Genomic DNA, 15239 nt, shown 5'->3' with positions numbered 1-15239 from the left:
TTGGGCCAATGCTCTTGTCTTGTGTTTTTAGACATTTTTAATCAAGCCGATATTTTAAGAATCACTATTGCTAAAAGTATCTAAAGCTGTTCTCGTTATGGATTTTTTTTGGCAACAGTAAGTGAAATTGAAATCAGATCCAATTAAGATAAAACCCCTGCCACTCTGCCCCAATCCTGATCCATTATTGGAATCACTGTGCTGCTCACGTTGCTGCCTGCTTAGTTAAGTACCTGCTTTTTTGGGGGCCAAAGTGGAGTCAAGAAAAGCAAAGCTGGCTCCATCATGATGTTGACTTCATGCAACTGACAGGACGGTCTGATCGGGTGATTAAGTGGTTGAGTGGTTTTGTTTGTTTTTAAGAGACTTTGTGGTTGTAGTTACACATCACATTTCATGCCTTAGGGCAGGACAAATAGGTTCGACTGTAACTAAGGCAGCAAACACATGCACACACACACACACACACACACACACACACACACACACACACACACACACACACACACACACACACACACATAAGCCAACAGGGCGCTTCCACATATTGGCCTCTCCGATACATGGCTGTGATCAGTGACTGAAGAGTGTGTTAGCACTGTGCTAACAATCCCCCCCCCCCCTGCTGATCTATAGGTCATCACCCTCTGTGACCCCTCTGAACTTTGAGTCAGCTGGACGACCTTGAGTCCTGCTACATGACTGGCTCTCACTTTGAACCATGACCTTCGACCCCTTCGGGAGGGCTACTCTGTCGCCTTCAGCACGCTCAAGCCCTGTGTGTTCTATCCTCGTCAGCACTTAGGGGGGGGGCGACGCAGGCTTCATCAAAGGGTGCATCACAGACTCGGTGGGGCCGATCTGGGGGATGTCTAATGTCAGTGAGGGTGCAGGGTGTCCCATTTCTCATGGTGCGCTTCAAAAGACACGTCAAATGTCATACGGCAAAGGGCTGCAGAGCCATGACTCAGTCCTGTCCTGACGCAGTGTCGCCATGCTCCTGGCTGTAGTCTGACACACACACACACACACACACACACACACACACACACACACACACACAGCCTGTCTCACAGCTCTTCATGACTCAGTCTGTTTGGCTAGACATGCGAGCTGCACATGCCAAAAAAACTCTCTCACGCACACACACACACACACACAAATGATAACACTTGCACTCAAAGAGCCTTTTATGCCAGAAAATACAAGCCATTTTTGTTACCACGCCAACCTCAGTGGCATTTCCAACTGAGCATAACTTCTGTTGGGACCATCATTAATAGGTGTGTGTGTGTGTGTGTGTGTGTGTGTGTGTGTGTGTGTGTGTGTGTGTGTGTGTGTGTGTGTGTGTGTGTGTGTGTGTGTGTGTGTGTGTGTGTGTGTGTGTGTGTGTGTGTGTGTGTGTGTGTGTGTGTGTGTGTGTGTGTGTGTGTGTGTGTGTGTGTGTGTGTGTGTGTGTGTGTGTTGTCCTCAGGAGGGTAATCTGAAGCGCTACCCGACGCCATACCCGGACGAGCTGAAGAACATGGTGAAGACCGCCCAGTCTGTGGCCCACCGCCTGAAGGAGGAGGAGTCGGGGGAGGAGGGCCGTCCAGTGGGGGTCAACCACGTGGGCCTGCAGGACGTGGGGGTTAAGGTCAGTCTCACCTCAGCCACACAGATTTACACACCTGCACTGAATGTACATTTAGGATTCAAGGATTCAAGGATTCAAGGAATTGTATTGTCGTACCAGTTCACATTTACATGTTTAGTGGTTCGAAATTAGTACTCAGGACCCAGTATAAAGCCATAGAATAATGGTAAAAACATAACTAACACAATGCAATATGCACTAAGTATTATGACTCACGCATGGCGTACCGTAATTTCCCTACTGTTAGCCATGGCTCATATACATTGATTTTGCTAAATTTCTTCAACTATGAGGTTAATACACAGGGGCAGTTAATGTGGTATTAATATGGTTTTGTTTCTGTTAACTTGCATAAAACACTGTCCTGTGGCTTATATACAAGGCGGCTAATACACATGGAATTACTGTACACCATTGCATTTATACTTATGCACATGTGTCTTGAGTATTTCTGTAATTCGTCATCAAAAGTGGGAAGTGATCGTGCTTTGATTTTTGTGAAAATTGCTAAAATATCAACATACATCAAATATAACAAACATAAAAACAATCTGCTGAATCTTTTTATTGTTACCTGAAAAAGGGGTTTTCTTCTCAAAGGTGATGTTGATGAACAGTTGAAAATAATGGGTTAAAGAGAACATTCTGGCCATCTGTCAAATCAGACTGTCCACTCCACCAGTCTCATTGTCAAACATATATTCTGCCCCGGGCTGATCTCCATAGCTGCACCTGTTACTTGGTCTACCCAGACAGCTCAGTTTGACTTTACTGTCAACACAGGCTTGTTTGTGCTGTTAAATGCTTTATAACGGAGAGGTTAACAAATGATTCATTCCAGTAGGTAAAATTGTAATAAGGTAATAAACAGGCAAAAATCTTAGTAGAATGACGACACCAGCAAGCTGAGGTCAAACAGGAAATGCACGTCAGTGCATCTTTAATCTTACCCTGAAAGAGGAAATGGAGCGCTGCCAGTGCCCACAGTTAAACCTTTGATGGAGACTCCTGATAACGTGTTCCCCTTTAATGTGAAATAGACCTCTGAAGTTCGCCTACAAAAAAGCCACCATCTTTGCCCAAATAAGGAGATCCGGTATCTTGAGATTTTTTCTATGGGAAAATAACATGGGGATTTTCAATAATCGCACCTGTTAAACTCTCGCGGAGATGATGACATTTGAAATGCAGACGTTTTTCACTACACAGTTTTGTCCACTGCCTTCTAGTGGATACTGTGATCTTCGGCAGGTGAAGACGGCACACTTAGATCTTTGCTACCCCAAAGCTAACTTACAATGCAACTTGCCATAGGCAGTTAGCTTCAATTAACTCCCGGATCTCCTTATATGGGCAAAGATGGCAGCTTTGGATCCTTTTTGTAGGCGAACTTCAGAGGTCTTTATGATCTGGTACGACCCAGAGACGAGAGAGAACGTGGTCTTCAGAATGGTAGTGTCAGCCCACAGGACTTGCTCTCAAAATGAAGAACTGCTTTGATGTGAATGAATTTCAAGGAAAACTTTGTTGTAGGTTGTTGAGAGTAGGTTTGCTTCAGGAGCACCAAGAATACACTTCCTTTTTGTTGATCTCCAATTTTATTCAAATCTGATTTAAAATACTTGGCATTGTAGTTAAAGGCAACTTGAGAAGGTCCCACTTTTATTGCAAATGGTTCTCTGAGGAGCAAAATAAGAAGCTATTCAATTTCTAATAAAATGTTCTTTTATGTACAAATGGAGTATTTCTTTGCTGTTTTTATTTCTGAAGAATGGATGGTCTTATTGTGATTCCTTTTGTGAAATTCCTCTCCAAACTGAGCTATTGCGAGCTATGAGATCATCACTGGAACACTGTCTCTTGTTTACTTCAGACTGTTGGTAGCATTGCCATAGAAACCCTCCCAGACCCTGTGACTGATACCATGGGGCTCCGCTCCCATCTCCCCTCTGTGCAGGTGATCGAGGGGCCGTGTCCCAATGGCAAGCCAGTGGAGATGGAAGCCTCAGCGGTGACCGAGTCCCCCAGGGAGACGACGGACACTCAGGGCACCCCGAGAACCCCCATGAACCCTGGAGATGCCCCCCGAGCCACAGTCAACCATGAGGACACACTGGAGGTAGCATCAGTACACACTCACACACACTCACACACACACACAAACACACACAAACACACACACATTCTCTCCAAAATAGTCTAGTGCCTATGTTGTGAAGTCATCCACTCATTGTACGTCACCGTACATTACTGAATTATGTGGAACTTGCACGAAGATGCACAAAGTAGTAGAGCTTCATTTCATTCCAGTGACGGTGTTAGTGTGTGGGTGTGTAAGTGGGTGGATTTGTAAGTGGGTATGGTCATGTGACTGATGACTCGTATAAGCGGTGTGTGTTTTTTTGGTTTGGTAGTGTGTGTGGGCGTATGGCGAACTAAAACTGGGAAGTCTTAATGCCACAGATTGTCGAGAGTGCCACTCCATTCTAGAGCGCCACTTTATTAAACCCTGCGCCCCCACCCCCTATGCATTTCAAAAATAAACCCGGCCAAAGGGCATTCCACCCCCAGGGGTAAAGATTTTTTTTTTTTGCCTCATAGCAGCAATGACTGGGCCAAAGGTCTCCGTTTGAGCTATAGTTGAGTGAGTTGTCGTGGAGGCATTGTGTGGGTGTGAGTGCGGTGGGTGTTGGTGTGGCGGTGGCGGGGGAGAGAGGGTGTGACCTCTGTGTGCTCTCTCTGCATCCCCTCAGGACTCCGAGGACCTGTCGTCAGAGGAGGAGGAGATGAAGATCGCCGAGATGCGGCCGCCTCTCATCGAGATCTCCATCAACCAGCCCAAAGTCCTGGCTCTCAGCAAGGACAAGAAAGGTACACACACACACACACACACACACACACACACACACACACACACACACACACACACAAAAAAAACAACCGAAAATATCCTGGCCTTCAGCAAGGACAAGGCACAAAGGATAAGTGATACACTACACTAACAGTGACTGAAAAGGTGAACTATTTGTCAGAACACCTCAGTGAAACTGCTGTGTTTTTGCACCAGCATAAAGCAGGCTTTGGTGCTGGAGTCATTGTTGCTGTAATCGCTCTGATGTAAGCTGTGGGGAAGTGGGGAGTTTATTATTAGTCTTCTTATCTCTGTTGACATTATTCGACCACCTCTCTCTGTGTTGGCTTGAGCAGACGACGGCAAGGATGCTGATTCGCTCCTCGACGACACGGTCGCCAACAGCAACCAGAACAACAGCAACTGCTCATCTCCCTCGCGCATGTCTGACTCCGTCTCCCTGACGACCGACAGCAGCCAGGACAACTCCCTCTGCACCCCGGAGAAGGAGGCCAAGATGCACCTGTTACCTAAGAACAGGTAACAAAGACACACACACTCTCTCACACACACATTCATCCACAATTGAGTTCCATAGACATCTACAAACGTACCAATCACAGTTCTTTCTTCAAACACTCTTACCTCAATTACCTCTCTACATATTCCCACGTACACACAGTAGTACATATTGCCACATACACATTCTAACACATAACCTATGTACAACCACCACCGCCACTACCACCATCACCCCCCCCCCCACACACACACACTCCTTCTGCCACCATCACCACACACACACACACACCATCACAACAACCCCCCCCACAACCACCACCGCACCTACCACCACCCCACACACACACACACACACACACACACACTCTTGATGCCGCCGCCACCACACACACACAAACTCCTGATGCCTCCGTCTCTCTCCCCGCAGGCCAGAGGACGAGAACCTGAACACGCTGCAGAAAGGCGGCCCGGTCCTGCAGAACTACAACGGCTCGGACACGGCGCTGCACACGCTGCTGAAGAACCAGCACGGCTACGCGCCGCCGGGCCACGACATGGCCGCCTACGAGCTGACCGTGGAGGAGAAGCTGGCGCTCATCGACAAGAGCATGAACAACGGCGTGCCGCAGGCCTACAACAAGTGGGACCAGATCAACATGAACGTGGCCAAGATGGCGCCCGACAACGGCACGCCGGCGCCGCTGACCCTGTCGCGGAACAACAACAACGCCTCGCTGGAGAACCTGGAGAACGGCAACGCGCCGCCGTCCAAGACGCCGTCCAGCGAGCGGCTGACCGAGCAGCAGCGTCCGGCGGCCGAGGAGCGGCTGACGATGTTGCCGCCGCGCTACGAGACGGTGGCGAGCACGGCGTGCGCCGGCGTGACGGCCAGCGAGCAGCACGGCCTCTCGTACAGCACCGAGGAGCTGTCGCCCGAGCGACGCTGCGGACCGCCCGTCACCAAGTCGCTCAGCGTCACCAACATGGACGCCGGCGGAGGCATGCGCCTCTACGCCGTGGAGGCCGACGGCGGGATGCTGACGTACGAGGCGGCGATGGCGGCCGGCCGGCAGGGTCCGGCCGGGGCGGCGCAGGGCCAGAGCATCGTGCGCTCCAAGTCGGCGTCGCTGCTGAGCGCCCAGCCGCTGCAGGTGCACCCGGGCTCCTCGGCCTCGTCCTCCGACCTGCTGTCGGCCGGACACAAGCAGCCGCCGCCGCCCGTCTCGGCACGCCCGCCGCCGCCGCAGTACAAGGTGCAGTACGCCAGCAGCGCCGTGCCCAAGGACGGCTGGTCCCCGCGCACGCCCGTGCCCCCCGACCAGGCCTACATGCCCCCGCAGCACTCGCTGGCCAACACCAACTACTCCAACCGCAACCAGGCGCCACCCTACCCCATGCCCCCACAACAACAACAACAACAACAACAACAACAGCAGCAGATGTGGGCAAAGCAGGACCCGCGGCTGATGCCCGCCCAGCGGAGCGGCCTCCAGCGCCAGTCCAGCAGCTCCTCGGCCGTGTCCATGACGATGGGAGAGCCGCGGCGGGTGGCCGTGCCCGAGGGCGACTACCTGAGCTACCGCGACCTGCAGGCCGGCCCCCGCGGGCCCCTGGCCGCCGCCAGCATGGCCGGGCAGCAGCGCCCGCTCTCGGCGCGCACCTACAGCATGGACGGCACGCCCGGGATGCCGCGCCCGCACAGCGCCCGGCCCGCGCCCCACGAGCTGCCCGAGCGGACCATGTCGGTCAGCGACTTCGGCTACGCCCAGGGCAGCCCCGGCAAGAGGCCTGGCCCGCGGGTGAAGTCGGAGCACTCGCTGCTGGACGGGCCGGTTGGCATGGGCGCCGGAGGGGGCAGGGTGCCCGCTGACTGGAGGAACCAGGTGATGCGGCACATCGAGGCCAAGAAGATGGAAAAGGTCAGCAGCTCTTTCATTCTGGACGAGGAGTTAAAGTGTTGATAGATACTATATCGTAGTGACTGTATAATGTTATATTTATCCTGAGGCAAACATTTGTCTATTATCAAAAGACATATTTTGAATTATTGCTTTTAGTTTTCAGTTTGATAGATATCAATTAATTTAAGTATGAAGAATAAAACAGCAGGATGGAACTGCACTCTCTGATTCATGTCTGTTCTTCTTGAGAGCTAAGTCCCCAGTCATTGTGCTGCTAACATGAGCCTTGTTCTTCCAGCAGGACGAGATCCTCTGGGCAGCAGGGCCCCCAGCCTACCCCTCAGACCCACAGAGAAAAGTAAGGAGCTCTACTCGTCTTTCTTCTCTCTCTCTTTGTTACCAGCGCTCAGATACTATATTGCCCATTCCATTGAGCTGTGCACGACCGCTCACGTAATCTGATGGTCTGTATTTGAGAAAGAGCCAGAGTTGAGTTGTCACACCACCTTCACCGAACCGAGCTTCGTCCCCTCCGCCTGCCCGACAGTCGGAGCCTTGTGAGACTAACGCAGTGCGAAAGCTCATCTCCTGCAGTGATTAATTAGCTGTAATTAAGGCGCAGCGAGATTAGACTTGGGCTCGCGTTCCCATGGGATGGAGTACCCCAAGGCCTCTCTCTCTTTCTCGCGCGCGCGCCCTCTCTCTCTCTCCGCAGAAAGGTGTATTAACTAAAAGTAGGCTGCAGATCCGCTCACCGCCATTAAAAATAGCTGGCGCCGGGAATGATGAGATTACAGAACCGCTCTGAAGAATGTGTTGGTATACCTCTCCTTTCTATTCTCCCAAACCAGGCGTAAAGCGCTTTCACGATGCATGCACGTTTTGCAGAGAGGTATTATGAAAGTTAATGGGCTTTTGTTTATTTGTTTAGGCTTTTTAAAAGCATTGTTGTTATATAAGACCTTGTGACCCTTAGCCTTAGTTGTCTTTGTAATCACCATATGCTTTAATTAAGAGATCCCATGTGATGTTTCCCACACTCTAGCACTACTGTAGAGCCCTGTGCACTTGTGAAATTAGGTCCATACGCCCCCTGGTGGTGGTTGTGTGTTAAAGTAGGTTATGGTTGCACCTACTGTACTACTGATTTAGTTATGTTCATGTATGATTAATCTCTGTGTACATTCTGTATGAAAAGACATCATGGTTAAGTTCGTCTCTTTGGATGATATGACATTTCGTTTTAATCATTTGCGCTTGTGACGTCGTCCAGGTGCCTTTGATGAACGGGCGGCCCCAGATGTCGTGTGGTCAGCCTGGCATGGCGCGCCACCCTTCACGGGAACAGCTGATCGACTACCTGATGATGAAGGTCTCCCAGCACCCTCAGGCGCCACCACACCTCCCGCACGAGATCCTACAGCAGGAGGTGGGTTTAGTGTGTGTGCGTGTGTGCGTGTGCGCGTGTGTGTGTCAAGCAATTGAGACTGTATGTGCTGATGGTGATTTTGAGATGAAAGCAGATGGTCATTCCATGGTGGTAGGTTAAGGAGGTGATAGGACTATAAAGGGATCCATTTGAGGCAGGTGGCCCTCTGATTAAGATGTCGTTAGTGAGAGTGTGTGTGATTCAATTCACATAATGGGATTTGTTACAGATAATCATTTGAGTTATTGCTGGTGCCTGTGTGTGAGGGTGAGATAATGTTGCTTTGGAGTCAGACGTGATCAAAGGACAAATGGCAGCGGCACAGCAGGCGTTCCACTGCAGCAGTGGGTTTGCATGCTAGCACTCCTACGCTAGCAGGCAGTGGGCTCACTGGGTGTTCATGTTTTATGTAGCTGACGTTTCTCATACAGCTTACCATTTGCCTCATAAGGCTTCCCATATTTGTCGGTTTTCCTTGCGTCGTTTACAAATGTCCTGGTGAATCAGTTTTTTAACCCCTGAAACCAATTCTCTCCCAAATGACCTCGTGTGAATGGACCGAATGAAAGAACATTTGCATCTCTGTCTTCTTTGATTAAAGTAACACAGTGTAGAAATTCCCCTTTTCATCAATGTTCAAGGTGCTGCTGGGTATCTAAGGAATTACCGGATTCATTGTGAAGGGTGAAAAGGGTGAAATATTCTTGTTTGAAATAACAAAGCTACTTACTTTAATGCCTTTTTGAAGCGACTCTTCCCCACCCCCATTCAATCTATTTCTTGAGGTCTTAATAAAACATCTGTGTCCTACTTCGGTCAAAATACTGTTTTCAACCCTGTTCAGAGAGCCCTGTTTGTGTGCCTGCTTTTTTCCAAACATGAGCGGACTATCCTTCTTGTTCTTGGGGTGGTTTTATGTAACTAGCTGCCTGATTCTGCAGGAAGTACTGAACGACCTTTAAGTGGAAAGAACTATATGGTATTGTTTATTGCTTTCAAAAAGCATAACCATATTGCTCAAAGCCCCTGTGCCCGTGAAGGGTTTTACCGAGTTTGCAATACCCATGTGGAGAGCGCTTTTGCCCCACAGTTCCTCTTTGTGTGTTTTCATTGAGGTGTAAACGGCGTGTTGGTTGGGGGGAGGGGTGTTGTGCTGAGGTGGGAATGGGGTCTGTTTAGGTGATGAGCACCTGAATGAGGCGTTATTTAGTGAGGTGTGAAAAACAAACTTGTTAAGGAGATGATAAAGTTAACGAGCTTTTCCGTGTGTGTGTGTGTGTGTGTGTGTGTGTGTGTGTGTGTGTGTTGTGTGATGTGGAAATGCGCTATAGAAATGCACATAGTTTGCAGTATAGGTTAATAATCTTAAATTACATTTAACCCTCTAACCCTACAGTACCCTCAAATTATTTGCACCTCTGCTTAAATTGACTAATGACCGGTGAAAAAAAATAATCTGTTGATTAATTATAATCTCATCATGAAAACAAATAGGAAAAATCCAGCCTTGAAGGGAAGCAAATTTATTTTGAGAAAAAGGAGAATCTCAATTTGTTTAACTAGAACACGTCGCTCACAATTATTGTCACCCCAGAAAAATCTTTTATACAAAACCTAACAGAAGCATGTTTCTATCTAATTTCAATCTATTTAAGTTAATCAGAGTGTATGCGAACTTTCAGAAGTAGTTCATGGCTTTCGTTTTCACTATAGTATGAAAATAGTCACACAGAGGCAAAATCCTCACCTAAATAAATCACCAAGAGATTTATTTTTTATACTATTTTTAGGCAGCGGTGCCAATAATTCTGGAGTATACTGTATTGGCCACACACCAATATTTCCTTGTAAGGAAATATTTCATTAAATGCAAGATAATGATTTGATTAGGAAAGCAGCTCCCTCTCGTCTTTGACCATCATAGTTGAGAGATTCTAATTATTTTAGTGAACTTATAGTGTTTTACAACCTCATCTCATTGTTGCAAGTTACTCTGGGAGAACGCATCTGCCTAATGCTATTGTATAACCACATAATGAAAGTGAATGTCTGCGTTGAATGTTTCAGATCCGTGTGAAGATGGAGAAGAACCCCGAACTGGGCTTCAGCATATCAGGGGGGGTAGGAGGGCGGGGGAACCCCTTCAGACCAGATGATAATGTACGTGTTCATCTTCAAAAAGACACACTGTGACTTTAGTACAAACACTGGGATTAGTGGGTCATTTTGGGCATATTTTTTTATCATATGGGAATGGGTATGCTCTGCTGTGTTGAGTCCAATGAATGTCATATATGGTATGTGCTACCCTGAAATTATTCAAAAACATTTCAGAAATGTATGCAAATTTGTTAATCAAACAATTTCCTAGTTAAAATGATCAGATGGTTTCATTATTTCTAGTGGATGTGATGTTATTGTGAAGGTATGGTAATGATGAGGCGTGTAGAGCACAGCTTGGACTTATTATTTACTTTTCTCCTATTTAGTCTTTGTTTTTGTTTTTTCGTTAGCTTTGCTTATATTGATACTGTTTACTGTTTGTGTTGCTATTCCCTTTAGTCGACACTAGTCTAATCAACTGCTACATTTAATTATTGTATTGTTTTTGTTTGTATGTCGCCTTGCACAAAGGCGTCTGCTAAGCAACCATAACCACAACCATAACCACAACCATAACTTGTTCCTGAGCTTCACTGTGCCATGTTCTCTCTGGCCTGCAGGGCATCTTTGTGACGCGAGTTCAGCCAGAAGGCCCTGCATCTCACCTGCTACAGCCCGGAGACAAAATCATCCAGGTAGGAGCAGTTCATCTTTCACCCGTCACAACACCCACGCTAGACACCACACACACACACACACACACACACACACACACACACACACACACGCACACACTTATCATAATCTGAGCACGTAATCTGCTGCGTTCAGATCTCTATCTCTCTCTGTCTGTCACCTTGAGCCCCTGTCTAACCTCAAATCTTGCACACTCAAGCACGCATATACAGCGAGTTACACAAGCAGGTACTTCCTGTTAGTGTTCCATGACGCATCGATACGAGAAAGGTATTGCAATGCCCAGAAATGTGAGATGTCACGATATCCCTTATTATTTGTACAGATGGTTAAAAAACTTGCATTTGAATCAGGTTTTAATAAAAGCTACATTTGTTATCCATTCCATGTTTTGTTGACTAGGCCTATTCTGTTACCTCCTATTATGTGGTTTCAGTGTTGTTTAAGTATGTGGATAGCAGTTGGTATGAAAATACTTAGGCAAGGCAAGGGATCGTAAGGAAGTCATAATTTTGGTATTGCATCAACACTACTTCCTGTAGCGTGTTAAAGCCTGTACCCCCTAACCATCTCTCTTTTCTTCTCCTCTCTTCTGTCCACTACTCCTCTGCCACCTCTTCTCTCTCAACTCCTCTCCCTCTCTCTCTCTCAAGGCCAACGGTTACAGCTTCATCAACATCGACCACAGCTATGCTGTGTCCCTGCTGAAGACCTTCCCCAACACTGTGGACATGATTATCATCCGTGAGATGTCCGCATAGACCCGCGCACCCCACGGAGACAAATAGAGAGGGGGGGGGGGGCGACCAGGCGAACCAAACCTGAATGTCAATGTTGTTTTTAAAAAAAGAGCCAGCTGTCAAGAGACTGGCCGCTGGTGCTGGACAAGAGTGAGTGAGTTTTAAACCACTGGACTGCGGACAGTCGCATGGAAGAGTGGAGCATGTTTTTCATTTTGATCTTATTTTTTTGTACAAACCCCTAATAGATACCTTCACTGTGGAACTGCTGTCGGCTAGTGTGGCCGGCAGCAGAGCAACTGTACAGAGACACTCTCTTGAGAGTTATTATTTTTTTGTAATGATGATTCACCCTCAGCACTGACTGCAGATCACCAACAGGGGGCAGGCTTTCCCTCTGCTTCCATCCACGTACCTTTGTCACAAGCTTGACTTTGAATTTAAAGGAGCGGAGGGCTTCCGTCGGGCTTGGTGGAGCGGTGTGTGGGAACGAGAGAACGTTGGAATACTGGCATGTGTTTACGGTGGACAGGCACGTCGATCTGAAGGAACCCCGCTGGACAACTTGAGCCACAGCTAGGAAGTTGGGACCAGGGTCCCCTTCTCTCCTGTCCGACCCCGATGGCTTACCTGCTTTCCCTCAGTCCCACCTGAACTGTGCAGTCCTTTTTCCTCACCCCGATCCGCATCTATACCCACCCACCTGAAGAAACGGCACGGGAGACTTCAAGAGTACGCAATAAGGAGATTGTCGTGGATGGGGATTTATTTTTGTCTTGTTTTCTTCCCCTCTTTCTTCCATTTGGTTTATGGAGTTGCTTTCTGTCTTCTGGGGCCCTACCTGCCTGGTCTCAGCGCTGGGAGGAGAGCAAGAGGGAGAACCCGCGGAGAATGTGGAGGAGAAATGTTTGAAGAAAAGGGAGCGGAGGAGGAGGAGGAGGAGGAGGAGGAGGAGAGGTGCGAGGGAGAAAACCAAAGTCTGCCAGAAGTCTGGAGCCTGATGAAAGGAGGCAACCACCATTTCTGGAATATTCTTGGATGCATTGGTTAGCCAGTCCTGTGTGTGTGTGTGTGTGTGTGTGTATGTGTGTGTGTGACCGGGATGCTCTAAATGGTCTCTTGCCATCCCATGGGGTCCTAAAGGGCTTCCCTTCTCCACACTCACTCCTGTATGTTTTTGTGTGAGAGTGATGGACAAAGGAACATACATACACACGCAACACATGTGTGATCTGCCTTGCCGCTAAACTTTGGTCCAGACTGACCGGACGCCCCTGTCCTGTCCTCTCCTTCGTTGACTTGCTTCCTGTGACTTTTACTGTTGGTCAGACAAGTGCCAAGACCCCAGAGCTCAGCCAGGGAGGAAGAGGAAGGTGGCATGAGCCCTTCATCACCTGAGCAATACTCACTCACCTGCAGAGCGCACAGCACAACAGGCTGGAACAGCAATAGCAAGAGCTTTTATTTTTTTTGTTCTGCAACAAAAGAGATGTCTGTTAGCATTTTTACATACATACAAACAAGAGACAAGACAAAAACAAATAACAAAAAGGAGTTTAGGAGACATCAGTTGTGATACAGCATTTTTTTATGGCTACGTTTTATAAGACTTTGCAGGAATGAACTTTCTGCTCTTTTTTTTTAAATGGCAAAGACATTTGAGTAGACTGCATAAAGCTCCTTTGCCTTCCCCCACAACCTGCCCTGTATCACGAAAGCCTCCCTGATGAGCGAGCAGAGTCATTCATGTCCATCGCTGAACACATACACACTCAGACACACATACATACACACTCACACACACATACACACACACACACGCCGACCCCCGAGCTGAACTGGTGTAACACTGAGAGGCGATCTGCCTGCAAAGCTGAGCCGGGCTGTTGGAGGCTCACAGGTGACTGTGCAGAGACCACAGCAACGTGAAGACTTCTGTGGTGTGTGGCGTGTGATCTGAACTGAACTGAACTGACTGCATGAAGAAACAATGGGATTGTATTTTTGTACTGTTATTTTCTTTTTGTTTTGTTTTTCTTTTTACTGCCTGTTTTCAAAGCAGGCCACACAAATCCTTAGAAAAGATCAAATTCACAAATGTTGAAACCATCAGATGATTATAACTTTTATTTTGTATGCAAGAAGCACTGTTGATTTTATAATAAGTGTACATTTGTAATGACATCGTGTTGGAGTATGGTAAAGAATGTTTTGAAATTTCATGTTCACGTAATGGCATCACAGAACTGTCTGCTCTCTGTATGAGTTTGTGTGTCAATGTTCAGTGTGGGAGTTTTATCTCTCATACATACACCCACACACAACTGTGTGTTGCTTCATCACAGCAGGCCTACATTCAGCGAGCATTCACTCGAGATGGGTGTGGTCTGTTGTCCCCATGACGTGGTGATGTGCCGTGGGCCGTCACTCTGCTTGGACGGTTCTCATATCATGGTTCATTTCTTGGGGTGGGGAAAGGGGGTACATATAAATTTGAATTTTGAGTGACCAATTTTCTTTCTTTTTTTAAAACTTTTAAAACATTTTAACACTTTTTGTTGTGGGCACTGCATCCTCTGTGTTTATGCTTGTTTGAAAGATATCATTTTATTGGGAAATATTCCTGTAACTGTCATATTTTTATATCTTTTTTTTCTCATTGCAAACAACAGATGTGTACAGATGAAGACAATCTGGGCCTAAACCTGTGGTAATAGTCTGCCATCTTTAAACAAACCCTCCTTTTTATTTATTTAGCTTCTTCCAGTAGAGAGAAAAGGAAAAAAAATAATCAAATGTAAATACTTTTACAAAGTTAAAAAGGTGAAATTCGCCTTGGCATTAGTTAATCTGAATTGATGAAACCAGCAATAATTGTGTGATCCTGGAGTGACCCATAGTCATCTTAGAGCTCACGGTGAGGAGGGTCTGCAAGCAGCTAGAGATGAGGTGATCAGTATGCATTTACTCAACATTCCAGATTTTGTACATAATTACACAGTTTCTGAGGTAACCTGTGGATAATGATGAATAAACTAATGCTCTTAAAATGAAAGTGTTTGTTTTTTTGTTTGGGCAGTGTGGACAAAAATCGGAGCAGGACCATTAAAATCCAAAGCAGATGGCACCAAAATCTACTTCAAAAATCAAAGTTATTCGCTGCAAACATGGTGATGGCCATCATAGAAACATTAAATATATACAATTGGAATGAAGCCCAGATGTGGCCTTTCTTGAACGGTTATACATTACACACAATATGGTTTATAGCCATCTGCAAACATACAATCTGATATTTTAGGATTGGATGCAGGGGCAAAGATTTGCATGCAGTTCCTCTACCTAGTTTATGACCTAATAA

At 47.1% G+C, this 15239-nt stretch overlaps 1 protein-coding gene across 2 annotated transcripts in view; it reads left to right on the top strand.

The window, feature by feature from the left end:
- The window catches only part of erbin (erbb2 interacting protein), a 62086-nt gene extending 47153 nt beyond the window's left edge, over positions 1–14933 (top strand). Inside the window, exons 17-26 of one of the 2 annotated variants that reach the window (XM_062527516.1) lie at positions 1475–1636; positions 3594–3755; positions 4390–4507; positions 4844–5027; positions 5437–6928; positions 7212–7268; positions 8184–8339; positions 10407–10499; positions 11063–11137; positions 11792–14933. In XM_062527516.1, coding sequence (XP_062383500.1) covers positions 1475–1636; positions 3594–3755; positions 4390–4507; positions 4844–5027; positions 5437–6928; positions 7212–7268; positions 8184–8339; positions 10407–10499; positions 11063–11137; positions 11792–11899 — 2607 coding nt within the window. In that variant the 3' untranslated portion in view covers positions 11900–14933. Of the gene's footprint in view, positions 1–1474; positions 1637–3593; positions 3756–4389; positions 4508–4843; positions 5028–5436; positions 6929–7208; positions 7269–8183; positions 8340–10406; positions 10500–11062; positions 11138–11791 lie in introns of both variants that reach the window. The other variant, XM_062527515.1, reaches the window with a different exon arrangement.
- Positions 14934–15239: the final 306 nt, after the last annotated feature.

Source organism: Sardina pilchardus, chromosome 23 (genome assembly GCF_963854185.1).
Source record: "Sardina pilchardus chromosome 23, fSarPil1.1, whole genome shotgun sequence".
NCBI lineage: Eukaryota > Metazoa > Chordata > Actinopteri > Clupeiformes > Clupeidae > Sardina > Sardina pilchardus.
Note: the sequence above shows the minus strand (reverse complement) of the source record. Positions and strands in the feature narration are given on the sequence as shown.